The sequence below is a fragment of the Camarhynchus parvulus genome, chromosome 2, assembly GCF_901933205.1.
Source record: "Camarhynchus parvulus chromosome 2, STF_HiC, whole genome shotgun sequence".
NCBI lineage: Eukaryota > Metazoa > Chordata > Aves > Passeriformes > Thraupidae > Camarhynchus > Camarhynchus parvulus.
Genome location: NC_044572.1, coordinates 109,098,738 through 109,124,921, shown reverse-complemented (window position 1 = coordinate 109,124,921; position 26,184 = coordinate 109,098,738). Strand labels below are relative to the sequence as shown.

Sequence of the window (26,184 nt, the reverse complement as noted above, 5' to 3'; positions counted from 1 at the left end):
GGCTCTCTATGCAATACTTTCTTTAAAAAACAAACAAAAAAAAACCAGACCTAAAAAAAAAACCCAAGAAAACCAAAACAAAAAAAAACCCCCTCGACTGTTGCATTTTAAAAAGATATACTTAAGCCATTTTGACCTGAATTTGCTTCCTGCACAAAAGGAAATCTCAATGCTGGTGCATAATTTATGATCTTGGCATCCAGCTGAAACATATGTACATACTGAAATCAGTTTTGCATCTGTTTAACTTTGTGCACATGAGTACTCTAATTGGATTTAGTCTGATGAAATGATACATGTGAGATCAAGTGTCTTCACAACAAAGATTTCAGTTAGTAGGTTTCTTTAGGGCAGCAGCTTCTATGCTTTGTATGGTGCCTAGCACATGAAATGGCTTTTTGATTATTTCAAAGCTTTCTGCATGCTATGCAGCTGTAGTGACATGTGAAACAAAGAGCTACAGAAGAACAAGTCTTGCAGCATAGGTCAGATCTTCTACTGCATAGCACTGTACAAAAGTAGCAACTAATTCATTGTAACTTTCTTTTTAAAAAAAATGTCTTTTGATAATCTCTTTAGGTTTAAAGGAAATCACTCTTTCCTTTGTTACAGGCTACCAGGCTGCAGCTGTTTGCCTTCTGGTAGCCATTGGCCAGGTTAAACTTTTTTCCTCACACATGCTAGACACTCTGATAAAAAACAGCCATCATCTCCTTTAGGATAGACCCTGAACTTATCTGACTGGGCAGCAAGGTAGATACCATCTTCACAAGACAAGCTATCAGTGTATCAAGAACTGGAGTTTTGTTTTTTGCTGCTCTTGCAAGCCTTATCCTCCCCTGCCATCTTGCATCTGCCATCTTGAACCCTGGCTAATGTCTTGCCCCAGAAGGGGTGGTGCTGAACTTGCTACTTGTTGAAGCTGTTTTTATCCCCAGACAGCTCTTCTGGGTTGTTTTCATGTTTTCTCACTCTTCCTACATCTGCTGTGAGGGTCTAGGGAATGAAGAGTGATCAGAGAGTGAAGAGATTCAGGGAAGGGGATGAGAGAGACTGCAAGTTCTGATGTTAGGAGCATTAGGGATTAAAAACTGGAACTCCAGGGGATGGGTGCTGTGAGAACATAGTCTAGGAGGATATATAAAAAAGGAAGGCTTGGAATATGGATGCTGTTAAGGCAAGGCAAGTGACTCTAAAACACTCTGTACACTCTAAAACACTGTGTACACTCTGATGGTGTACAGAGGACCAAAGATGGAAATGAAAACAGGAAAAGGGAAAAAAAGAAGCTGAAGTAAGACTATAAGGCAAAAAAATATACCTTACGGATGGATGGTTTTGTTTGTCTTTCCCTTCTACCTCACTGTCCAGATTAATTCTCTGGCTGGCAAAATACTCCGAAATAAAGATAATTTTAGGAAGCTCAGAATGTGGTTCAAGGCATGCCATTTGAAATACATTTTTATTTGAAGGATTATGCTCCTGACTTTTGCTGACATTAAGGGAGGAGGCATCTAAAAAAAGTGTGAGTGTGTGAAATTTGTCATGTGGCACCTGATTCAGAATACAGAATGCTTTGAAGCAAGACAGAAAAACATTGAAATATTACAGCATTAAGATATAGAAATAAAATTTTGCTCTGATTGACCTAAATATGAATCTGATGACTCTGGTGAAGATACTCTCTGATATGTTTGTGTGGCTGGGGAAAAGCTTTGATCTTTAAGTTTTAAGTTTTAGAATGTTAAGTTGTGGAAGGTTTTCTGTTACTTATGCCTTTTTATAGTCTGCAGTTTGAAGTGTATGCAGTGGGAACAGTCAGCTGAGGACTTGATATTGCAAGGGAAAATGCACTGTATTAACTTTTGCTAATTGGAAATTTTTTGGTCCTAGAAGTGGATACACTTTATTGAGATGGTCATCTGTTTTATCCAACAAAATGAATTTCTGCTCCGGGGAAAGTTCTGAATGCTGATTTTCAAAGAGGAAATGGTTTTACTACATGATTCTCAGAGAGCATTCAAAATGTAAACCTACACATCTCTAATTCATTCTGGGGTTTTGCAAGTGAAACTAGAACATAATCATGTCCTTATTTTGAATAAATTTTTGTATCTCTTGATAATATTTAATATTCATTGGATGAATAACAGTGTTTCCTACTTGAATCCTCTTTGCCTTGAAATGTTTAAATTTTAATTCTTTGGAGTTTTCTTCAAATCAGCTATCCCTTCTTTACATCTTGATCAATACAAAAAAGTTAGTATTTATAGGAAACTTCTGTAGGTAGTACTTACACAAGCCTGTATGGCAAAGATTTCATCTTAACTGTAGTCATAATGGGTAATTAATTTGTTAATAGATTTACTGAATTTGCAGTTGGTCACATTTTTTAAAGCACTGAAAGTAATATAATTGTGTATTGTTTGCTCTTGGAAAGATTAGGAGCACTTTATGTTGAACAAAGTATAAAAAGAATTAATGGAATTCTTGAAATATTTACTGAGCATTTTTTTATAAGTAAGACCTTATTTTTGCTGAGAATTTTTACAAGCATATTCTTTTTCTCTATTTTCAGTCCCCTGCACATAGCTATTCAAGCTATGACTCTGGCAAGAATGAGAGTGTAGGCAGAGGTGCTGAAGATCTGTCTCTGAATCGAGGAGATGAGGATGAGGATGACCATGACGAGCAAGAAGATCCTGAGAAGGTTAATGAATCAGATGGGGTAGAAGCTGAGCGACTGAAAGCTTTTAACGTAAGCCCTCTTGCACTCACCTTGTTTACTTCTTCTGTTCCTTTTGCATTGTTGGTTTTGGGTAAGTCTGACAATATTAAAGGCACATTAATTTGCGGGATTTATTTCAGTTATTATTTTAATGCACATTAAACTCTTGCCAACAGATGACAGATTTGCTGTGTTTCATTTAGAATTTTGAGGCAGAGTGCCATCTTTACCAGTGAGGAAAACAAAGCTTTGTTCTCTATGTGTGCATGTGTGACCATGTGTGTGGCTGTGTGGATGTGCATGTTCACCCACTGAATGGAAAGAGGCTGTAGCTAGTTTTGTCAGGAGACCATTCTGGTGGTCAGCTGTTCTCTATTGCTTTCTCAATGTATATAATTATGCATGAAAACACAAGCAATTGTTCAAACAAAGAAAAAAATGTGAGTCAGTTCAATAAAATGATTAGCAATCACAGCTTATTGTTAATAATGAAACTTAAGTAGTGCCTATTTTCACAGTCTGTTCTGGTTTATCTCACAAGTTCTGTATCCTATAGACTTTTCTTTTCTTGTCTATTTTTTTAAACCCAACCCACCCCCACCCCAAATAACCCTTTAAAGAACTGTTTGCTTTATATTTCTGGCTTCCCGTTACAAAGCTCTTCAGTGGATAGAAAACAAAAACTGTCTTCCTATCAGTAATCAAGCCAGAAAGCTAGGAAGAGAAGAGAGCTGCCCTCCAAACCCATCTCCTCTGTCTCCCTCTTGCCAACAGATGTTTGTCAGGCTGTTTGTAGATGAAAACTTGGACCGAATGGTCCCAATCTCTAAGCAGCCCAAAGAAAAGATCCAGGCTATCATTGACTCATGCAGGCGACAATTCCCTGAGTATCAAGAGCGTGCCAGAAAACGCATACGTACTTACCTCAAGTCCTGCAGGCGGATGAAAAGAAGTGGTTTTGAGATGGTGAGTTTTGACTTAAAACCCAGCCCTAGTTTCCATCAAAACCCCATATGTAAATCCATGGCACTATTTTGTTTTCATCTTAGCGTCTTTATTTTTTGTTTGGTTTTCTTTTTTTTTTTTGGTAATACCAGGTCAGAGATTTCTTTTTCCCTCCTTCATTCTTCCTGAATTTATTCCCCTTGAATTAAAAGTGCTATAAGACAGTAGAGTTCACAAAATGAAGTAATATGGATCTGTAGGAAACGAAGAACAAAGAAAGGCATGAGGAGGGAAACTGAACTATGAACTATTGAGTGATTTATTTCTTTAAGTTACAGTTACAGATTTTTGCCTGGAAAAGTCCTGCTGTAAGATGGATTTTTCTCTAAAATGTCTCTGCTATCTGGTTTCCAGTGAGCCCTGTAAAACTGACTCTAGTCTAGTAACATCACAGTGGCAATGGCTTTGGCTTTGGGTGTTTTCTTGTACACCTTAGCCCTTTGCTTATCAGTGAAAGTCACTCCTTTGAAAGCTTTCAGTTGATATACAGGTGTGCAAAACATGTTTAATGGTTGTAAACCAAACATATTTGGCCAAACTTACAATTTGAGCATCCCAATGGTTTAGTAGTTATAATTGAACCAAATCTCATGAAGATTATAATGGTATACAACTGACAGTGTTTTCAGACATTATTTTAGTATTACTCAGTAGCACAAAAATGGGTAAATAAAGTCTTCTCATTAACTGGCAGCTTCATTATCTCTAGAAAACATCTGTATTTCCAAAATGGAGGAAAGTCAGAAGAAACTAGATAGCTAAACCCTTTGTGTTTAATGTCTTAGCTACCTCTCTGGCCTTAAGATGACCACAAAAACACCTCATTATTAAAAATAGATATCATTTAGTGATTAAACATACCATTTTTTTAAATGAATCATCTGCAAACCCATTGATTACATTAAAATCATTGGAGATGATTGCATTTTACTGTTTTTCTCTTTCTCTCTGTCTTTCTCTTTCCTGCAGTTTTTTGCAGAATATTTATGAGTACCATATGTTGTTTAAGATGGTAGCTGACAGTTTTAAGAACAAAATATCAAGCTTATTTGTAGGGTAAGACCACTATTTGATAACATCAAAAGCAAAGACAGAAACTAAATTTTTGTGTGTGTTTTGGATTCAAATCAACAGGATGGTTTTATTATTTGAAACATTGGGATAACCCTGTTTCTGAACAATGGAAGCTCAGATGAAGAAAGACAGGTAGAATAAAGGACATCTGTACAGCCAGAAGTGCCAAAGATTGACTGGTGGTGTACATGGCAGATTGTTTAGCCCTAACAAAAAAACCCAAAATAACCAAACCAAACCAAAACAAACAAACAAAAAAGGACAGATAGAAAATAAATATTTCCTACAATATACTAAGTAGCATTAAATTGCATCTACTCACTGACAATAATTCATCAACATAAATTTCAGCTTTCATGAAGCCGAATATTTCATTTAGCTGTACTTTCAATTGAAAATACTTACAAAATTAGCCAATTCTAGCAAGTCTCCTCACTGTTCCAATTTATGGCCTTATTACTATCATTTTTCATGCTGATGAGCAGTTACGTAAACTGGCTCATTTTTGTCGTCAGAAAGACTTGTGCAACTGTTTTGCAATATGAAGAAGGGGCTACAGTCTGATCCATGAGACCTGGGTTGGCTTGACTTCAGTGCACATTTGCAAATGTTACTTTCATATGAATAAAGGTTGCAGGATCAAATTTTTCCTGGAAGGGGAAAAGGAGCAGAGATTATCAGGAATATGATCCTGAAAGATTTCCTGGTTTTATAATAACAGTTTATGATAGGCTTTATGTCCTTTTAAACAAACAAATCGCCCTGTAAAACACTGACTTTTTGCTCATGAGTGGAAGTGACAAGGCACTGGAACTCATGCCAAAGACTGCAGCCCTCTTGGGCCTGAAGGGATATTTGTCCTGTGTCCCTGTTTGCAGGTAGGAATGCAAGCCAAAGACTGTCCAAAGTCTCTGGAGGAGCTCCCATCAACTTCCTAAGAATATAAGCAGCACTTTATGTGTATGTCTTGAATAATTCTGAAATTTAGTGTGTATCCCTTTGGGTTTTTAAATTATTTTCTGTTTTCTAAGTTACTGTATCATCAACTCTTGATTACAGGCATTTTTTAAAAACACTACCATGGACAGGGGCATTTGACTACTTGATTGTTTTAAACATCCTTACCATTTTGGTAATGGAGAAGAATCATCTTTTCTGGATAATAACATTTGTTCAAAACAATCATGAAGGGACATGATGGTGTTGTTTTGAATAAGGGGCTACCCTCAATACAGCAAACCAGAATAATGATCTGCTCAGCAGCAGTACCAGAACCATTGTTATATTAAATAGGATATCAGATAATAACCTCCACGGGAGATGTCTTTTGCTATACACATGTTAAATACAAGTTTTTTATTTTGTTCAGGTTCAAAAATGCTACATTTTGACCATCTAGTTGCATGAGAAAAAGAGAATATTCTCTTTTATGGCATATGACAGTTCAGACTGGGTGTGGAACCTTGCAGTTATCTACAATGTCATACTGGAATGTGAAGAGAAAATGTAAACACTGTGTTAAATTAGTGTAAAACTGCATGAAAAAGATGAAAAAGCAAGCCTGGAGCCTGATTCTGTCAGTTATTTGCCGCCTGTAATCCCAATGACAGTTCTTGCTGCATAACAGACCAGTTCTAGCTTTGAGGCAATAAAAAAGGCTCAGTCTCATGAGTGTTCATATTGTTAATTAACATGATTCTTAGTATTATTATGTTTAAGAGATTACTTATAGTTATTCTGCTTCTCCTGGTGACAGATAGCTGTCTGTGGACTCTCAGGCAGCTTGTATAGCTTCTTGTTACAAATGTGCCTTTGAGAAGCTTGCTTTCTGCACTGGAAAAGCTCTGCCCATTTGACTGTGCAGATGTAGTTGTGCAGTTTTCAATTCTGACACAAGTACATACCCCAATAAGGCACTCAGCTTTTCTCAGGAATCATAAATTTTTTTTTCTCCTCCCGCTGTCTCTTGCTAATGGACTGTTGAGAATGTTCTCTTACTAAATTCTACAATCTTGCCCAGAAGCTTTCCTTGGGAGGGAAGTCTGTCAAATACCAAAAGCACTGGCTTTTGGATGGGATTTCTAGGTTGTGCTTCTGCCTGCATTGTGCTGTATTGCTTTGAGAACTTAAAAACTTTTGATATTCTTAAAGAAATTATTTCTTTTTCTCTTCATTAGCCCAAAAACAAAAGAAAAAAATACTTCCTCAGTTTCAAGGACTTATATCAACGAGAATTCCTATATATATGTTAGGTGTTTTGTGACCTCTATAATGTATGCAAGAGGAATTTTCTCCCTGCAGTATTCAGATGGCCTGTTTCACTGTTTTTCAAATCCTTTGTTTAGACTTGTCCCAGCCTCTGTGAAAAAGATCTGCCAGTTAAAAAGGGTTAGTAGACAGATGCTGGAGATATGTTGTATGCATTTATTTAGTTATAGTCCAGAGAAACTTTAGTTACTAGAAATAATCAAATGAGGTTCAATTGTCTGAATAGTTATAGTTACATTTTCTCACTACTCTCTGCTTCCTCCCATCTTCATGATCTCCTATGATCAATCTCACTGCATTCAATTTGAAGTTGCATGTTACAGTATCTTTTCACAGATATGCCATATTTTCTGTGAGCATCCCAATGCAAGAGCAAGATTTTCTCGTTCCCTAAGAGATCCCTCCTTTATTTTTAAGAAAAAGGAAACCCTCCTTCTAAATACTACTGTAATACAAAACAATAGTATCAAAGAGCAAAGTGTTCTGTGTTGGAGAGAAAAGGCTAGTCATAAATGCTTTTCATTGTCCAAAGACAAGTTTGGATGTGTGGGAGAAGAGTCACACTGTGCTCAAAGATAGTTCCTGATCCAGGTCCCAGTGTTGCTCATCCCAGCTCCTTCTGTCCTATCGCCAGCCTCAAGAACAAATAACTAAGCTCTGTAATCTTTCACTGCTGCTGTCACTTGGTTGTGCCAGTTGGCTGAGGGAGGCGTTTTAACAATTTGCAACTGTGCTCGTGTTAATCAAGGTGTTTTGGATGTGTCTGGTGGCTTGTCATATGTCTGTACTGAGACTGAGCAACTTCGGTGGCAACTGGTTTCCAGAAGGGGGATGTTTTCCAAAAGCTGCCTCATTAAGATTGCTTGGGATAGGTGTCTAGGTTCTGCTTTTTAGTTTTAGAAAGAGGAATCTTTCAATATTTACTGAATTTAGTGCTGAAAAGTCCAGCTGCCCTTGCAGTCACATGGCTTTTCAGTCCTCCAGGCTTTTATGTATGGAAAGGTCATAAGCATTTTCAGGAAAATGAGGATCTGTGGATTCAGGGATGCATGTCTAATTGATTAACAAGCTGGGAAGCATTAAGAAGATTATCACAATAACAGTTACATGAGGTTACAAATACTAATAGAGTTGTTACTTTGTATTATACCCCAAACTCTGTCAGTTGGGCACTTCCCTTTCTAGGCATCTCTACCTTTTTTGGTATGGCTAACCTATTTAAGTCTGATGGGCAACTTGGTTGAAATAGGCCAAAGCTACTCTCTAATAAAATTTGACTTTTACCATTAGATCTCATATAGTCTTGAAAAAATATTCTAGAATCAGTTTTTCTAAGGCTCTTAAATATGCTGTTCTTTTTTTTTTTTTCACCATGGAACAGTTAAGTGAATACTTGTGTGATTTTTAAGAACTTCCTCCTAAATCTTCCCCAGATAACTTTTGCTTTTTAATGACTTTTCAAAGTATAGGCAATTTTGGAAACGTGAGCAGTTGAAGAAGTAACACTTTTTCCATTAGCCTTGCAAAATATGAAGAAGTTAGCTTTAAAAAAGGCATGGTATTTGGAAAAATAGAATTAAAACTAAAAGTGAAAAATACCTACTAACCTGACAGGACTTAGTCTTTTACATCCTGTGAAAGAGAAAAATATAGGAACCAAATTTTGACCTTTGTTTCAATTTTTTGTTGAATTTAGAATAAAAGTAATCCCCTCTGAAATAGCAGTAAGCTCTGATGTAGAACAAAATCCATTTTTATTGAAAAACAAAGAATAGGTTAAAAGAATGTTCACTCTGTTTACCTGTAAGCTTGAAATCAGAAAAAAAATAGTAAATATTTCAGTGGTTTTGATACTGTGATTCTGACTTGATTGAGAGCTCTTGCTGCAATGTTACTTGATTAACTGGCCTGTGCCAATGGTTTAAGGATAGGAAGCCAACTCAGTGTATTATTTTAGGGGAAACAGTAAATAATGTTAAATCATACTCAGTTTTCCTAAGTTCTCTGGAGTTTTGCTAGTAAAGTGCTATCAGTGTTCAATACAATCCTCACCTGACTCTGAAGGAGTTTGGTCAGCAGGATAATTCCTGGAGTTCTCTGTCACTATGAAATACCAGATAAATTTGAGATAGAGGTAATTGTGCCTAGGTTTGTTAGAGAAATTAGGTAACTTTGGCTCCCTCAGCAGTCAGTGAAGCACTTTAATGAACCAGTCTGGAGAAGTTCATCCCCAGGTGTCTCATGAGTCAACAATGAAACAAAAAAGAAGCCTGGATGACTACTTTTGACAAAATACTTTATTTTTATGTAAATAAAGTCAGATGGATATTCTTGCTGTTGTTCACATAAGTAGTTTAAAGTTTCCACTAGCCCTGCTGAAATTGCTCAAATAGGCAGAGCCAGACTTGGTCCCATATGTGGGCATAGCAGCAGCAACAGCAGCATAGTGGTTGATTAGAAAGAGTCATTTGCTAAACTTTGAGACAGAAATATGGATTTGTTAAGTTATACTTGGATTTATTTAGGTGCCATCATAATCAAGGTGCAATGTTTCAATTCAATGTATTTCAAAACTGAAATTTTTAAAAAGTGATTTGAACATCACTAGATGTTTCAAAAAGCCTCTTCTACCATTTAAGAAAATATTTCTAGCTATTCTATTGAATCTTCTAACAATTGGGTATTTATCACAAGACCATGATACTGAGCAAAATATATCAAACCCAACTGAAATGTAGGGCTACAGGCATTAAAATGCCAGTCCAATTGTTCATATTCCACTATTCTGTACTAAAAATCATAGAATTACAAAATGGTGTGGGTTGGAAGTGACTTTACAATTCATCTAGTTCTAACCCCTCTTCTATGGGCAGGCACACCTTTCACTAGAGGAGGTTGCTCAAAGCCCCACCCAGCCTGGCCTTGAACACTTCCAGGGATGGAGGATCCACAGCTTTTCTAGGCAACCCAATCCAGTGCCTCACCCCCCTCACAGTAAGGAATTTCTTCCCAATATCTAATCTAAATCTACCCTCCAGTTTGTGACCACTATAAAAGTACATCTAATATAGTGCAGTACTGTACTTCATTCAGTCTTTAAATTCAAAAATACTGTGTAGAAGGGTTTCTGAGTCCTTTGCTATTGTGCTGTGCAGGACAGTTCTGTTAGACATTTCACTGCATTGTTCTGATTAAAAACTCTTATTTGAAGATCATGTCTTCCCTGTCTTGTAATCTATTTTGCATGTTTTCTATGAAAAAGTGCTATTTAGATATTGCACGCTGTTACAAATATGTTGGGCATTTTAGAACACGGTGTTAGATCTTAATAATTTATTATGAAATAATTGTGGCATATTTGCAGTAGTTAATTTTGGAAATGAATTGGTCTTGCAATACCTGAGGAAAAAGCTGACATGCAGGAGAGCACTAGGGAGTATCTCATTTATGGGAGCCCAATATGCATAGAAGTGCCTAGTGGTACCTTTGGAAAAATGCAGTTACTGTCAGTGAGGCATCTTAGGCATTCATCTTCAATTCTGGATGCCAAATCACTTTGAAAAATTTTAAACAATTTTTTTTCCAAGTTTGGGTAATAATTAAAATACTTCCTCATTCTCACATTTATATTGATCTCCCAAGCAGCAAGCAGTAGGAGTAGGGGAAATAGCCTCAACTTGTGCCGGGGCAGATTTAGATTGGCTATTAGGAAAAATTCCTTCATTTGAAGGTGGAACATTGGAATAGACTGTCCAGGAAAGTGGTGGAGTTGCTGTCTCTGGAGCTGTTTAAAAGAAGTGTGGATGAAGCACTTGGGGGCATGATGGAATTGGGAGTGTTGTTTTAATGGTTGGACTCAATGGTCTTACAATGATCTTGATCTTTTCCAACCTAAATGATTCTGTGACGCTGTGATTTATATTAGAGGTAATATTATTGTATTGTGTCTATGAGGAAAATGAAGTAGCTTGCATGTTTATGTGTTTCCAACTGTGTTATACTGAAAGATGTAATTTTCAGTGTTAATTTGCCTAAACTAGAAGGTAGTATTTATGCACACATCAGCTTATGGTGTTGGCATTTCAGCAGGTGTATATGTGTGCCCATTATCGGACTAAACAGATAGCTGTGTTTTTTTGGAACTGAGGCAGACCAATGTAAAGTGTGAAAGTATGTAGACTAAACTTTTGTACGACAGCTTTGGCCTTTATTTATACTGGATCTCAAAAACATGCCAAGGTAGTAACTTTAGGGACAATGGATCTCTAACCACGGGGGGACAGCATGCACAGTAAATTGCAAAATTCTTTTTAGTGGGTATACTGCTCCTAGTGGTTTAGACTGAAATACAATCAGTTATGTAGTATATCAATAATTAGTAAATTTATGCCAAAAATGGACATAAAAAATTAAAACATAGAAGTTGTTTTAGATTCTGTGTAGAAATACAGGAATTATGTGACTATGCCAGAAAAAATATTTGGTGTTTCACATGAAAATACTGCCAAGGTACCTCACTTTAAACAGCAGACTTCATGATGCTGCATACACTTGTTATATGAAAATGCATATTTTACAGCATATTGAACATGCTAGTCTCTCCTTTACTAAAGAGTCAGAGATTATACCAAGAGAGCTAATTTCTAGATGAACTAGGCCAAGGATTTCAGATTTCAACTACTAAAAATCAGCAACCTTGCAGGACTACTCTGTAACTTCAGAAAGGCTTGTTGTAAGATGCTTTGATTGTTGATATCCAGATCTAAGGAGCATCAGTCATGAAAGGGTCTTCATTACGTTTAACATACTTTAAGGCAAAACAGCACTTATTAGACTAGAAAGAAGTATTGACTAATCTGATTTTCCATTAGGCAGCTTGCAAAAGTATATCTGTCAATGATTTATAAACTCTTCAGAAAGAGAAAAAGGGATGAGTGTATAAAAAGTTCAAACCAATTTGAAGAAAAAAATTATTTCTCACAAATGGATGCAAAAGTGCATATCCAATAAGGTGGTTAAATGTGCATGTTGCTTTGTTGTCGTTGTTGTAATCTACAGGCTCTGTGGTAGTCTCAAAATAGTTTCAAATATGAGAGGACTGAAGGTGGTTGGTCATCTCTTATGGGTTATTGTGGGAATTCCAACCACTTCCTAAATGTCAGTCACTTCAGAAATTGTTATAAACAAAGGCATCTGTGTGCACAGGCAATCTAGCAGGTTTTTCTTACATGGTTTATCAGAATGCTCTTCACCTCCATTGTATTAGAGGCTGGATGTTAGCTGTGTGTCAGCTGAGGAGATGTAAAAACCAAAACCGGATGCATGTTCAAAATGTGACTCCTGCCTTAGTGCAGTCATGAGCAGTATCATGCTTCCAAGTAAATACAAAGCAATTCTGTATACTGCTTTTGTGTGATGGACATACAGTCTTCTCAGAAGTTCTGTATTACACTGTTCACCAGATTCCTTCTAAGTTTTATTCATCTCTTCACCTGAGAGTTACTATAAAATTTTCACATGTCTTTTCTATCTGTCCTTGGTTCAAAATGTCAAAAATGTTATCCTGCCTTGTGATTTACAACTTCTGGTAGATTAATTTACAGGATTTCTTCTTCTTTTTTTTTTTTTTTTTTTTTGTATTACACATGGGTAGTTCCAGAATAGTTATTCCCTGCTTTACATCACTGTGACGTGAGAGAAATACCAGACTGGAGCTGTGAAGGTTATGCCTCAGACAACACTAAGCACATTCCAAATCAGCTAAATCTGGTTGGGAATTTTTTTGTAATGCCTTTTTTTTCCCCCTTTAAGAAATGTTAGTTTGTCAAGGGTTTTCTATTTTGATATAAAATGAAATCTGGTTTTCTGATAGTTCAGTGGGCAGGTTGTGGATCCAGAGATTGTGGGGGCAGCCTGGGAGCCCTTGGAAAAAGTTCTCCTTGGCTCCCACATTTCCTGCTTTAATTCCAAACTTGCAGGAAACAGCACTCAGCTCTCAGCTCTGCAGAGGGTAGCTTGGGAGCCTGCAAAATGTCCTTTTGGCTGAGATCTGCAGGCTTCCTTCTGCAAAATTGAATTATATCACTTTTGCCATGTTTTCCAAGGCCTTTGAATCTCATCCTCAGCTTGGGAATTGAGAGATGTTCAGAACCCAAGAGGGATGTTTGAGCTTCTTACAGAATTGGTTTTACAGCTGTAGGTATAAGAGAGATCATGAATAATCAGAAGTAGAGAGGAAAAGGAAGCTGAGTTAAGCCAGAAAGGGGCTTCTGAGCTTAGAAGATGGATATATTAATTCAGTTTATTTAAAACCAATTTTTTGAAGTGATTATTTCAAAGTAATTTTTCCTCTCAGGTGAGGCTTTTCAAAATTGATCTTTCTGAGACTTTACAGATATGGAATTTTGCGAAGCAGAAAAATCTCCTTTTTAACAGCTCAGCTCCTGGTGACAGAGGAATGTGTTCATCTTCTCAGTCAATGCCATACTAGAGCTCTGTTGATGGAGCCTGAGCCCTGAGCAGATGATTTTTCTCCTGTGCTTTTTTACAGTATTTTACTCCCCAGGTGACAGGGCCATGTATTCATCACTTTTTCCCTAAGGTTCACTCTGGGTAGTTCTTGACATGAACATATCAACAGCCAACTGCAGTGATGATTGAGAGAAATTATGGGTTAACACATATTTCGAGAGGAAGATACTCCAGTATCCAGAGATTTCCTCTTTTTTGCAAGTGCTAACTTGAGTTCAATATTTCAATAGTGAACACATGACCGCTACACTTCTTTTCAAAGATAACTGCTTGATTTTTATAATAACACTTTATTTTTTGTTTTGTAAAACACTTCAAAAAGCTTATTCTCTCCCATAAATAAATAAACTGGGAGAACTGGTGTTCAATTGACTTTTTGGTCAGAATATTAGGTTTTCTGGCTCACATATCACCTTCTAAAAATCTACTGATGGGTACATATAGTTACAGATTTAGCTAAAGACCTGAGCTGGAGGAATTATCCAGGTGTTTGCTCACCATTTTTCAAGAATATCATTGTGTGAACATCACTGTTACAGGACCACAGTGAGGTTGCCATGCAGCCAACAGAGTCAGTGCACCTTGAACATACATAAACCAGTGACATGTACAGTGGTACTTGGCCAGCAAATACAGAGAGGGATCTAGTGGGATGAGTAACAAATTCAGAGTAACATCACCAGTCCAGGGAGGCAGTTTATTAAATATAGTGCTTTGTCAGTGAAACCCTTCTGCAAAGGCTTACTTTGTTCTCTGGAGCTCTGAGTAGGGTGTCTGCCTGTACTGCATGTCATGTTAACCTCTGTCATGACACTGGGGGTGTCCCTCATGTCTTCGATTGAATTATTTTCAAACAGGAAACAAGTTCAATACTTTGTTCTGTCAAATCAATCCAAGTATAATTTATTGCAGTATTGCAGCCTCTGGTTGCCTTTCTTGCAGTGCTGCTTTGCTGATGCCAGAGAGCTTGTTCTCATGGAAGTGGGGAGAAATAAGCCTATTTCACTGGTGAGGTAGACCCATAAATCCCTGCCTATTCTGAAAGCTAGTTCATCTTCCAGTCCAGACAGACTGTGGTCACATCCTTTAGAGAGAGTAGAGTGTCACATTAAAAATTGGCATTCTGCAGAGCATATCCAAAGTCAATAAATGGACTTAAATTTTTAGAGGTAAAAATCTAATACTGATAATGGCTGGCTCCTCAGTTTCTGGAATGTTATGAAAACCAGAAAATCAGTTGAGCCCATACAATTAACCTCTTTTAAGGTTATTGTCTAGGAACTGAATGGGAACAGCTTCAAAATTTTCTTCTAAAATTAATTGACATTTCATATCAGGTTCATATCCATGTTTTTGGGAGAAAGAAAGTAAACTCTTCAAAAACCAAACCAAACCAAACCAAACAAAACCTGCCCCCCAAAACCAACCAACCAACCAAAAACCAACAAGCAAAAAACAAAAACCACACCCAAACCCTCTCACACATGGCCATAGCCTCACTAGGTAAAAATTTACATAGTAAATGTAAATTTGAGTTCAATGAAGCTTTGAAAATTTGTGGAAGTTCAGAACTGGGCACAGTAAATTGCAGTCTCTGTAATGGGCTTATATGTGCATGAGTATCTCTGTTATTATCCCCACTTTGTTTATTTTCTTGGTAATTCTGATATGTCTTTCTATATTAATGAAGAAGATTATTATCAGCTTCATCTTTCAGGAAGATTTTTTTGTATTTAATCAGGAAAAAGAAAGCTGTGTAAATATTCTTCCTAATGAAATGGTAGGCAAGATCATACTGGAGTTCATCATCAACAATGATGCTAAAAAGATTCTATCTTTCCCTTTTTTGGGGGGATTCACTGCACCTTTAACCTTAAATGTGTAAATGCTATGAAATTAGTAATGACAGGTTTTGAATCAGAAAAATGAACCGTATCTAGTTGAACAACAAAATATCTGGAATGTTGGAAGGCTGGCATTATCGAAAGAAAAACAGATTTTTTTAAGTCGTTTTAATCACATCAGTCATGTTGCAGCAAGGAATGCAAATATTCATATACTACAGATTGAGGCTGCTCTGAATGTTCTGACAATCTGTTAGGTTTTGAGTGATGTTTCAACCCTATCACTTGGGTTTTTTTGTTTTGTTTGGTTTTGTTTTTTGGGTTTTTCTTGGTTTTTTTTATGACTATAAAAAAACACTACTCATCTCTGTCACATGCTGCACAGGATAAAAAGCCTTTCAGTTTTCTTAACAAGAATCAGACGGCCAGGGTGCTGCTGGAACGCAGAGAATATGCCACTGTCTGTTCAAAGTACAGCTTAATGAGCCAGACTAAACACAGTGGACAATAGAGCTGTGGGGGGAAAGGGCTTCTCGTGGATCTGTGGATCAGCTGCAGCTTTAACATCTAACTAGTTTCATTTTTCATCTTTGCAAGTTCCATTTCCCTGTTTTGTTGGTATAAACTGCATTTCAATGAGCGGACTTTCCTGCCTAGGTGATGGTATGGTGTGCTTTGAACAAGGATGTCGTGGATTGCGCTGGGAATAATTCCTGTGTTTCTTTTTCTCTTCCATAGTCACGACCTATTCCCTCACACCTTACTTCAGCAGTTGCAGAGAGTATCCTGGCTTCCGCCTGTGAGAGTGAAAGCAGAAATGCTGCAAAAAGGATGCGCTTGGATAGACAGCAGGTACTGTGCTCTTTGGGGGTCTGCCACATCCATATTTATCAATGCACTGGACTCATTTACATAGGGTGCCATGCAGAAGGGTGGTGCAGTGCCTTGTATGCTTCTTGCTAGCAAGGTTAATTAAAATACAAAAGCTGTAGTTTTCTTTAATGAATACACAAGCATGTCTTTGTCTATATTTACATAAGCTGTGAAAGAGTGTCTAATACATTTGTAATGTCCAGCTGGATAAAGCTATATATTTACTTTTTGATGGCTGTAGATTTTCAGAGCATAATGTGTAATCCCTGTACTAGAATTAAAAAGAACTGAACATAGAGTGAATATAATGTACATAAATAACAGAAATGGTGCGTGTGTCCATGAATCAATGTATTTATTTGTGCACATATTCTCTTTGAAAAAGTGTATGCATTTTAAATAGGAGGTGAAATATTATTACTGACTGAAAATAGCTATTTGCCTGAAACAGAGAAGTTGCAATGCTGCATAACAAAATGCTGTCAATTAACTTATTAGTGAGTTTTTAAAGCTCATGTGTTTTTTTCTTGTGTGATTATTCACCTTTTGTTGTGCATGTTACAATTTTATTACCTTTAATTTTCTGGAAATTGCATGTTTTCTTTCAGTTTTTTGAAATCTAACTGGTAGTTCATTCCAGGCTTTGATTATTTACTCACTCCACAGATACAGTGAATGTCTAACATTCATATTACAAAGGCTATTGTGCTTTATTTCTCTTCAGGATTGTAACAAAGTAAAAATCTTAGTGATATCTCATGTGTTCTAAAATGTGCTTCTGTCATAGCAGATGGATTTTTATTTTGTGGAATGTAACATTTTTTAAAAGAACATTTTCCTTTTATGCATAGTCCATTGAGTTCTTTCAGGTCATGCCCTAACTGTACAAAGAATTACTACCGCTATACTTATAAAATGGATAGTTTAGGATCTGAGAGTGTATGTTGCTATTTCTTTCTGCTGTGATATTTTTTGCTAGTATTTTCATTATTGAGCTACATTTGCCTTAAGATTTACAAATCACATCAGAAGTCAAAGCACTGTAATACTAAATATAATTTAGTTTAGAAGCAGTGCTCATTCAGATTGTGCAGGTTTCATATTCTCTCATTTTCTCTCTGATTTTTCAGTAATAATAAAAAGAAAAGCTACAAAGTCAATGTGATCTTAGCCCAAGGGGAACTAGAAATGACTTGCACAAATATCAGTTACTTTCATTGCACAAAACTACTGGTTCAATCCCTGGGTCCAGCCAGGGTGATGCAGAGTTTAAGTGATTTGAGTGAGAATCCCATAATGCTCTTCAGGGAGCCAGAGACCTGTTGAAACAAAAATCAATATTTAAATGGTAGTCAGAACTAAAAAAAACCATATTAATAGGATTTTTTTCTTTTATTTGTAGTATTACTATCACACAAGGACTTGATAACCTCTTTGGGGGGAGAGGCATATCTTTACTTTTCATTACAGAATTAAAAATCTGTAGTCAGAAAACCTCCCAACTGATTGCCTTAATTGCAACTGTGATGTTAAAGCAGCAAAGCTACCTATGAACAATAGGTGTTGGGTTCTGCTTCCTCCAGCTCTTCCCCCTTTTGGCCAGTGAGTTCTGGGAACACAGTGGAATTGCAAATAGCATCAGCCATTTGATTCAGCAAGTAGTAAATTATCTGAGCTGGTGTAACTTTGGTGCTTGCAAAACTACTTGTGAATTCAGGACAGATATGCTGACTAGATATGCTGAACATGCTGGAAAAAATATGGCAGTGTGTGTTAGGTAGCTTCATAAAATTTAGTAAGAAATTTAACCTTCAGGGTGGAATAGATGAGTCATTAGAGAAGTAGAAAACTTTGGGTTTAGCCCCAGTTCCATTGAAATTTAATTATTTATTCTGAGGATGGGAAATTAATAAAGTAGACTGAGAGCACAGCATTCCAGAGTATTTCTGAGTGTGGTATTTAATGGACAATAGTGTGCTCAGTTCATCTGCTGAGATGAGAACTGGATCTGTATCCTCACGTGCAGACAGTGTGACTAATAGGTAAAATGGTTCTATTTTGCTTGTCTTCCTATTTTTTTTCCTCTTAACTTACTATTAAATTTCCTTCACTTTTCTTACATATATCTAAAATGTTATATTTTCGTTAGATTTTTTTCTTAAACAGAAAAAGATTGGAAAAGTTCAGTTCATCATGTTGTTTTGTCATTCCATAGCTCTTAAAAAAAAAGTGCCTTGTTTTCAGACAGGCTTTGAGGATGCCAGTGAAAATCTGGGAGGGAGAAAGGGGAAATAAGATAAATAAGATTTTGATGATGAAAATTACCACTTCAAAAATTATATAAAGAGATTTTCAAATTGAAGACAAGCATTAGACAATCCTGGAAAGTAGATTGTCAAGAGGATCTGGCAAGGGCACTCATTCAGCACTTCCCCTCAGAGCTGAATGGAAGCATTGCATTAAGGCTGCTTTATTCTTGCATACAGTCCAGTGAAATTCTGCCTTTTGTGTTCCAGACAGGTGATCTGCCTCAAAGTGAGATGTGGCACTCAGTGTCATGGTCTAATTGATGTGGTGATGTTCTTGTGATAGCTTGGACTTGATGATGTCAGAAGGCTCTTCCAACCTAATTGATTCTGTGGTTCTGTAATTCTGTAATTTGTATCCCCACCACCACTTTTTTCAGAATATTACCCATAAACCATGAATTAATTAAGAACACAGTGAGTGTTATGCCCATTCCTGAAGCTGAGGTAAAGCCTTGCAGCCTCCTGAACTCCTTTTCTTGTCTTGTTTATGCCCTTTCCTTTTCTTCTCCATTTTTCCTTCTCTCCCTGACACAACATAGATGTTGAACAGAAAGTTCTGGGTATCTTGCATGTATGTCCCTTATGGAAGTCTCTATTTGTTAAAACGACATGAATTTCCAAATTAATTTTTTTTTGCCTACAGTGTTAATTTTAGCACTGTTTTAATGAAAACCATCTCAGTTGTTGCTCAGCAGAAAGAAGCAGCTTAAAATTCAAAACTAGGGATGTTTTAAGACCTCATTTCTTTTTAACAGATATAAGAAACCTCTCCTTGTGTGTGTGTCTGTACACACACAAATACTTCATCTTATGGATTACTTTCCAGAAGTATTTCTAATAGCTGCAATGATCTGGGGACAGTGTTAAGAGTGATAAGTTAAGTCTGAGTAAGGAAGAAATCATCCTTCAAACTGTGTCTTAAGTTTCACCTATATGAACTTTGTATTTCCTAACTCAAGGCTGAAAATTTCTGCCAGCAAAAATCCAATCTTAAAAATAAATTAATGAAATCTAGTTTCACTGGCATCACTGACTTATTTTCAACATTGGTTTTCTTTCATGCCAGGAATTTATTTCTTAGTGGGAAAACAAATGCTTTCTTGTCTTTCAGGAAACTAGTAATTTCCCAATACTGCAACAATAATTTCCCAACTGCAACAATAAAACCATTGTCAGTTTGTGACACTTCTCATTAAAAAGCATCAATGTATTTACTAGGCTGTGGTAGCTCAGACTTTAATGCTTTGGCTGTCTGACTGTGTTAGATGTTACTCAAGTGCTCTCTTAAGCTCCAGTGCATTTTCATTATCTTGAGATGAAGCACTGTTTGGTTGGCCAGAAGCTTTAGTGTTGAGAAGTTATATATTTGATACCTATTACCCAACTGAAGAGTCCTGTCACTTCCACCTTTAAATTCTTCCCAGTACCAAAAATAATTTATTCTGTCGCACAATTTTATAGATTTATATGTTGAAATCGTCTAGGTTTACTGGTAGTACTGCTGAACAGTGAAATGCTTGTGACACTGGGCTAAATTTGGTTGATCTTTCACAGTCCAAATCAGGAAGATGGTACAAAGGCAATGAAGAGCTTTTGTGTCTCTCTACAAATCACCTCTGTTGAGTCTGGATACTGAAAAAGAGTAACTCTTTTGAATTTTAAAGACATTTTTGATCACAGTTGATGAAAAATGCAGAAACAATAATTGAATCAACCTTACACGATTTGCTTCAGTTAGAGACAGAAGAGGCATTATCTGAATCCTTAAGGTTTTCTGTGCTACTTTGGATATTCTCCTGGGATAATCCTTCGAGATCCTTATTACATCTCTAGCAATATTTGGTATGAAGCAGTTGCATTAAGTGGAGGTTCTGAACTACAATGAACAAGGGAATCATGAAATAAAATAAGTAGAGCTAAAATACAGCCCTTTTCACTTGTATTCATTTCATATGGTGAACAATATAACCATTCTTCTTTTTCCATGCTCTTCACTTTACAAACCAAATTGTGTCTTGGTTGGGCAAAAGAAGAATGCTTAAATAAATATAAAAATATGGGAAAAGCCATCCTGTCATTATATCCTGGGCACTGAGCAGAGGGGCAGGATGCCTTCTTTATGCCCTCCAGAGACCTTGGTCATGTGGCTCAATTTGTTGTCGATCACAAAAATGGAAGTTTTATTCTAAGAGCTGAACCATTGTCAGTCTCTGCTTCTTTCAAACAGATATGTGTGTGCTGTACTTTTTGAAAAACCCAACATGAAACAGTGTGGAGCAGGGCTGGGCTGTGGGACTCTGAAGAAAGTGGAGGTGGGCTAGTGTTGCTATTGTTCTGTCTGAAATTAAAAAGAAAAAAAAACAAAAACAAAAACAAATGAAAAGTCTTCAAGGGAAGATGTAAGAGTAAATAGTAATTTATATACAGTATGCGAGAGGACCTGCCTCTTTATTTTCCCTAAAGAAGATGAACTAGATTAAATCTATCTATGGAAAAGCGAATAAGAATGATAGTAGCAAAAAATGCCTTCCCCTTCATTTGGACACAAGTGGTTTTTTGTAACAGCTGCATTTTGTTGTTTTTTTTTGTTTAGAAGTTATAATTTTTGTGTGCTGTCATGTTGCAAAATTTATGAATGAGCATTTTTCTCTAATTGAAATACGTAGTTTTTGGCAATCAAGACAAAATGTCACCACTTGGGAATGAGGAGGGAGGATGAATACAGGAAAGCAGGAGAAGAACTGAATCACAGAGTAATAAGACTGTAGAAGTATATGAACCTTTTTATGGACATGTCATGTATAGTTAGCCAGATCATTTAGAAAATTGATGTTGCTTCATTCACATCATGTTGATTTGTACCAGTTAGGAATCTGGACCTTTGAGAATATATTGTTATATTTGCATATAGAATAGTGGTCACATATGACTGCAAAGCCAGTGGCCTGGATGCTCTCCTGGATTCAATCCATGTAATTTTAGCCATTTGACTCCACTTCAGTGACTAATGTCATGGAAAAGCTGCAACAGCATGCACAATTTTTTGATCAGCCAAAGGAGGGAGCTACATACACTTCTTTCATCTTCATGCCCCAAGTAATTGGACATGCAATGTGTGATTCTATTGCAGATACACAGCAAATGACAAGTTGAGCCCAAGAAAAACTTAAGCTCAGAGGAAAATGAAAGTTATTGCTATCTTACACATTTCCCATACTAAAAATGGCATTTCTCAGTCAGGGCCGGTGCTCTTTAAATTAGTAGTCTCTTCACGGAGTGCTTGTCTGTAAATATTTTATAGAATATACATTATAAGAAAAAATTATTCTGCATTTAATTTTTTTTTAAATATGGGTTTAAAAGGTACACTTTCCTTTCATTCCAGAGACTACATGAAAATAGCAGTAGTTAGACAAGTTTATAGTCTGATAAAGGTGTGGTCCTCACAATACAACTCACTTGATGTGCTAGCCTCAGTTTAAAAAAAAAAGTCTTTGTTTATTTGAGCTTTTCGAGTTGACAAGGGCAAGTCTATGTTCACAGAGTATTATGCACTATGATGCTGTGAAACAGTTCTTTGTGATAAAAACTGAATGCATTTTTTAAAAAAATCTCTTATCAAGATGACAGCTGTAATTTTTTTTCTATGCTGTGACTTGTAACCAGACAAATTAAATATCAGTAATCATTGTGGTGGAGGAAGAGATAATTTAATGATCCTAAACTAGATGAGGAGCAGCTGAGGGTACTTGTTCAGCCTGGAAGAGGAGACTGAGGGGAGACCTCACTGCCGGTACAACTTCCCTACAGGAGCAAGAGGAGGGGCAAGCACTGATTTCTTCTCTGTGGCAGGACCAGAGGGAATGGCCTGAAGTTGTGTCAGGGGAGGTTTAGGTTGGAACTTAGAAAAATGTTCTTCACCCAGAGGTGTTTGGGCACTGGAATAGGCTCCCCAGGGAAGTGGTCACAGCACCAAAGAAGTGTTTGGACAATGCTCTCAGGTACATGGTGAGACTCTTGGACTCTTAGAGGCTGTGCAGGACCAGGAGTTGAACTCAATGATCCTGATGGGTTCCTTGCAACTCAGCTTATTCTGTGATTTTGTGGTAGGTTTGCAAATAGGCACTTCAAACACATCCTTCTCAGCTGTTTTTGTTTTGGGGGATAAAAGCAAGGAAAATCTAAAGTTTTCAGTGAATAGGCTGTTAAGGATATTGTAGCATTTCATCATTTTAACAATATTGCTTTTATCTGTTAGAGGAGTAGGAATAGGTGGCTATTAGGTTTCTGACAAATGAATTATGGCCTAGACACATATGCTGGGAGCTGACCTAACATTTGACTCTGGATAGTTGTCATAGCAGCAACCTGAATAGAGCAGATTGGTACAAGTGCTGGTTGCAGAACTGGATGCAGGTTCTGTGCTAATGCAATACATCTGAATATTAATAAAAGTGCACATGTACTGCCACAAGGAAATCACTGCTATGGTGTGTCCTTCTGTTTATATCTAATTCCTAATTTTTTTTAAAAAATTGAGGTTTGTCAGGAGATGTTACTGATCTGCCTCCACAAATTTCTGGTGGTGTTTTGCTGCATGTAATAGGGGATTGACACAAAGAAAGACTCTTCAAGCACCGTTTTGTTAACAAAAATAACATCTGGCTACTGCAGACCAGGAGCAGTTTGTGTTTTGATTAAGAAGAAAGGAAATTACTGGTGGACAAATTACAAGTAATTGTGAAACTGCTTTGGTAGAAATGAATTAAAAATCTAAATTATAGCGAGGGCATGGACCTCTAATGCAAGATCACTGTATCTGGCTTTCAGCAGTGACTGGTAAGAGACTTTCAAACCTTCGTATTTGGAGGACAGAGACAATTTTGCAATTAATGCCCAGCTTCTAAATCTTGACACTGAGGAGTTTTTTCATGTATAACCTTTCAGAGAGCAGGAAAGAAGAAAGAAAGATATACATTTGTGTCCCAGATTGTATGTTCCTGATCAATACAGCTCCCAGGAGGAAGGAAAAAATTGTACAGTTTTAAAATGTTCTCTATATTCTGTTATTTATATTGTATAGTGGTAATATAGGGCAATATATTGTATGGGGCAGATTTGGACAACACTGGTCACAGAAAAGGGAGTTACGCAAAAAAAGCTCATCTCCCAGCTGATGCTGGAGGATGCCCTGCTGAGGCAGTGCTGCTGTGGCAGAAAGCTGCAAATGCAGAGGGAGCACAAAGAAGTGGTTTTGTGTCAGGGTGATGGAGTCCTTGTCACAGCTATTCAGTGTGCAGGGAGAGCACATCAACTGTACATCCTTGTAAGAGGTGGAGGAGAAAGCATCAGGAGTTCCCTTCCTTTTGGGTTTCACAGAGCCTAATTTGCTCTAGAGGATGGAAGAAAAAAGGCACTTGATCCAAGTGGCAGCTGTGCAGAGGGATAAGGCCATGTCCTACCTCTGCTGTGTATTTATGTAAGACCTGAAAAATTCCAGCTCAAAGTGATTTTTGCTTCAGAATGGGAGGTTTTTGGAGTCTTAGAAAAGAGCAAAAGGAAGCAGATGGTTCACTTAACATAAAGCAAACAAATAGAAATTTGAATCCCAAAATCCACAAGAGGCAAATGTCACTTAACTTGCAAAGAGCTCAATGCCTCTTACACTGCAGAAGATTTATTAGTAATAGATTTTTGTGCCCAGATATCTCTTTGTGATTTGCTATTTAATAGGGATGAGAATGACTTCTGTACTTCAGTACTTTATCCTTTTTGATCTGCATTCAAAATGATCACTAAGGTGACTGTAATGCCCTTGGATACCCCCACACCAGTTTGCACTTCAGGCCTTGTTCACTCCCATCATTTCCCCACCTAGTGATTATTCTACTTCTAGGTTGGTCTTTGGTTTGTTTTTGTGGTTCCAAATGATATGCCTTAACCACTGAGGCAAAAAATGTTATGCAGGCACCGTTTAGCTGCATGTGGATTATTGTCAGGAGATCAAATTATGTACAAGTATGGGGAAGCTTAGCTTCCTACCCAGAATGCACTGGCCATATTGTCAAGGGGAAGAAAATAAGTGGTATGCATTGTAATTTTAAATCCTGCTGCCTTTCAAGTCAGTGGCAAAATTCCTGGTTTCAGCAGTGCTGGATAGGGCTCTGTCATTAGCAGATGCAGCTGGAGAGGATGCCAAGTATCACAGGGCAGCCCCCCTCCCTCCACACTCCAGACCAACCTACATTAAGTTTCCTGCATGCAATGGAAAGGAGTAATGTGCAAGGCATGCAATTGCAAATAATTTCATGCCTTGGATTTTCAGTGAGGCCCTAAGGTGAAGAGCTAATTTTTCACCTCAACACAGAGATCATTAAATTAGAAAATGCTGTATTTTCCAGGCTCTTTGTGCTGAGTGTGTGTTGTTGAATTTTAAGCTGCTGATTTCAGAGTATACTTTAAGGCACCCTGAGCTGCAATAAGATCTTGAATGTGAAGTAAAATTGATGTCAATGTAAGTTTTCTGTTCTGGAGGTTGACAAAGCTGAAGGCTCAAAAGTGGAATATTGTGCTGTTTCTTGGATGGGAACTTTTAAGCAATCTTATCCCCCTTCCTACCATAGATGGAATGAAAATGAACAGGGTTGGGAACAGCTTTCTTCCAGGTGTCTTTAACATTCATTTTATGTCAAGGAGGCAGAAAAGGAAAGGTCAGTAGACATGTAGGTATAAGAGTTCTCTATTCAGGTCTGAAGATGGAGTGTTTAGAGTCAGGACTTCTGTTCTTCCTGCTCCAGCCAGGAATAGAGAACCTTTTTACCTATCCCTTCTTTTCATATGGCAAGAAGATATTAAATGTGAAGCATTTTCTTGCCTGTCAGATGTTTCTATCATAGACACAAGTATGTATTTCTTCTCCTGTGTTTAGCTAATGACTCCATTGCACACACCCTCCTGCCCACAGCACGGGCAGGGAATGATGTTTCTGGTGAGTAAATCCCCATTATCACGCAGAGTTTGGGCCAGTTTAATGACATCAATGCAAAGCCAGTGTGCATGAGCAAAACCTTATTTTTCAAGAGAGGCAAATTCTGGTTTTGGTTATTGAATTAGTAAGATTTAATAGGTTTTAGAGAGACATAAATTAATCCTAAATTCCAAACATCAGTTGCACAATGGATTCAGAAGTGTTCCTCAATTAGAAAATGCAGTTCTGCCCACAGAAAATACATGTACAAGTGAATGCACAGACTGCTTATGTTTGGTAGCAGGAACATGTTTGTGATTCAACAACTGGCTTGATGTCCTAAACTAAATTTAGAAACATATTTTTCTAAGAAAAAAATTAAACCTATAATAAGCTGTGGGAGCAGGAGCTGAATGCAGTGCCTGAGAGCAGCACCAGCTGCTAAAGAGGCTAGGCACAGGACAAGGCAGCCAAGCAGGCTGTGGCCAGCAGCCCAGGCATTGTGCCAAAATAATTCTCCCCTGAAATGAGAATATTTGGGGAACAGATTTGCGCTGCAGTACACATATTTCATGCTTATTACTC

The 26,184-nt window shown here is 37.3% G+C and overlaps 1 protein-coding gene across 5 annotated transcripts in view; it reads left to right on the top strand.

Moving 5' to 3' along the window:
* NOL4 (nucleolar protein 4) overlaps window positions 1-26,184 on the top strand; it is a 182,129-nt gene that overhangs the window by 131,012 nt on the left and 24,933 nt on the right. For 4 of the 5 annotated variants that reach the window (XM_030966198.1, XM_030966207.1, XM_030966190.1 and 1 more), the window contains 3 exons: window positions 2,579-2,758; window positions 3,503-3,694; window positions 16,189-16,302. In XM_030966198.1, coding sequence (XP_030822058.1) covers window positions 2,579-2,758; window positions 3,503-3,694; window positions 16,189-16,302 — 486 coding nt within the window. The remainder of the gene's footprint in view (window positions 1-2,578; window positions 2,759-3,502; window positions 3,695-16,188; window positions 16,303-26,184) is intronic. The other variant, XM_030966216.1, reaches the window with a different exon arrangement.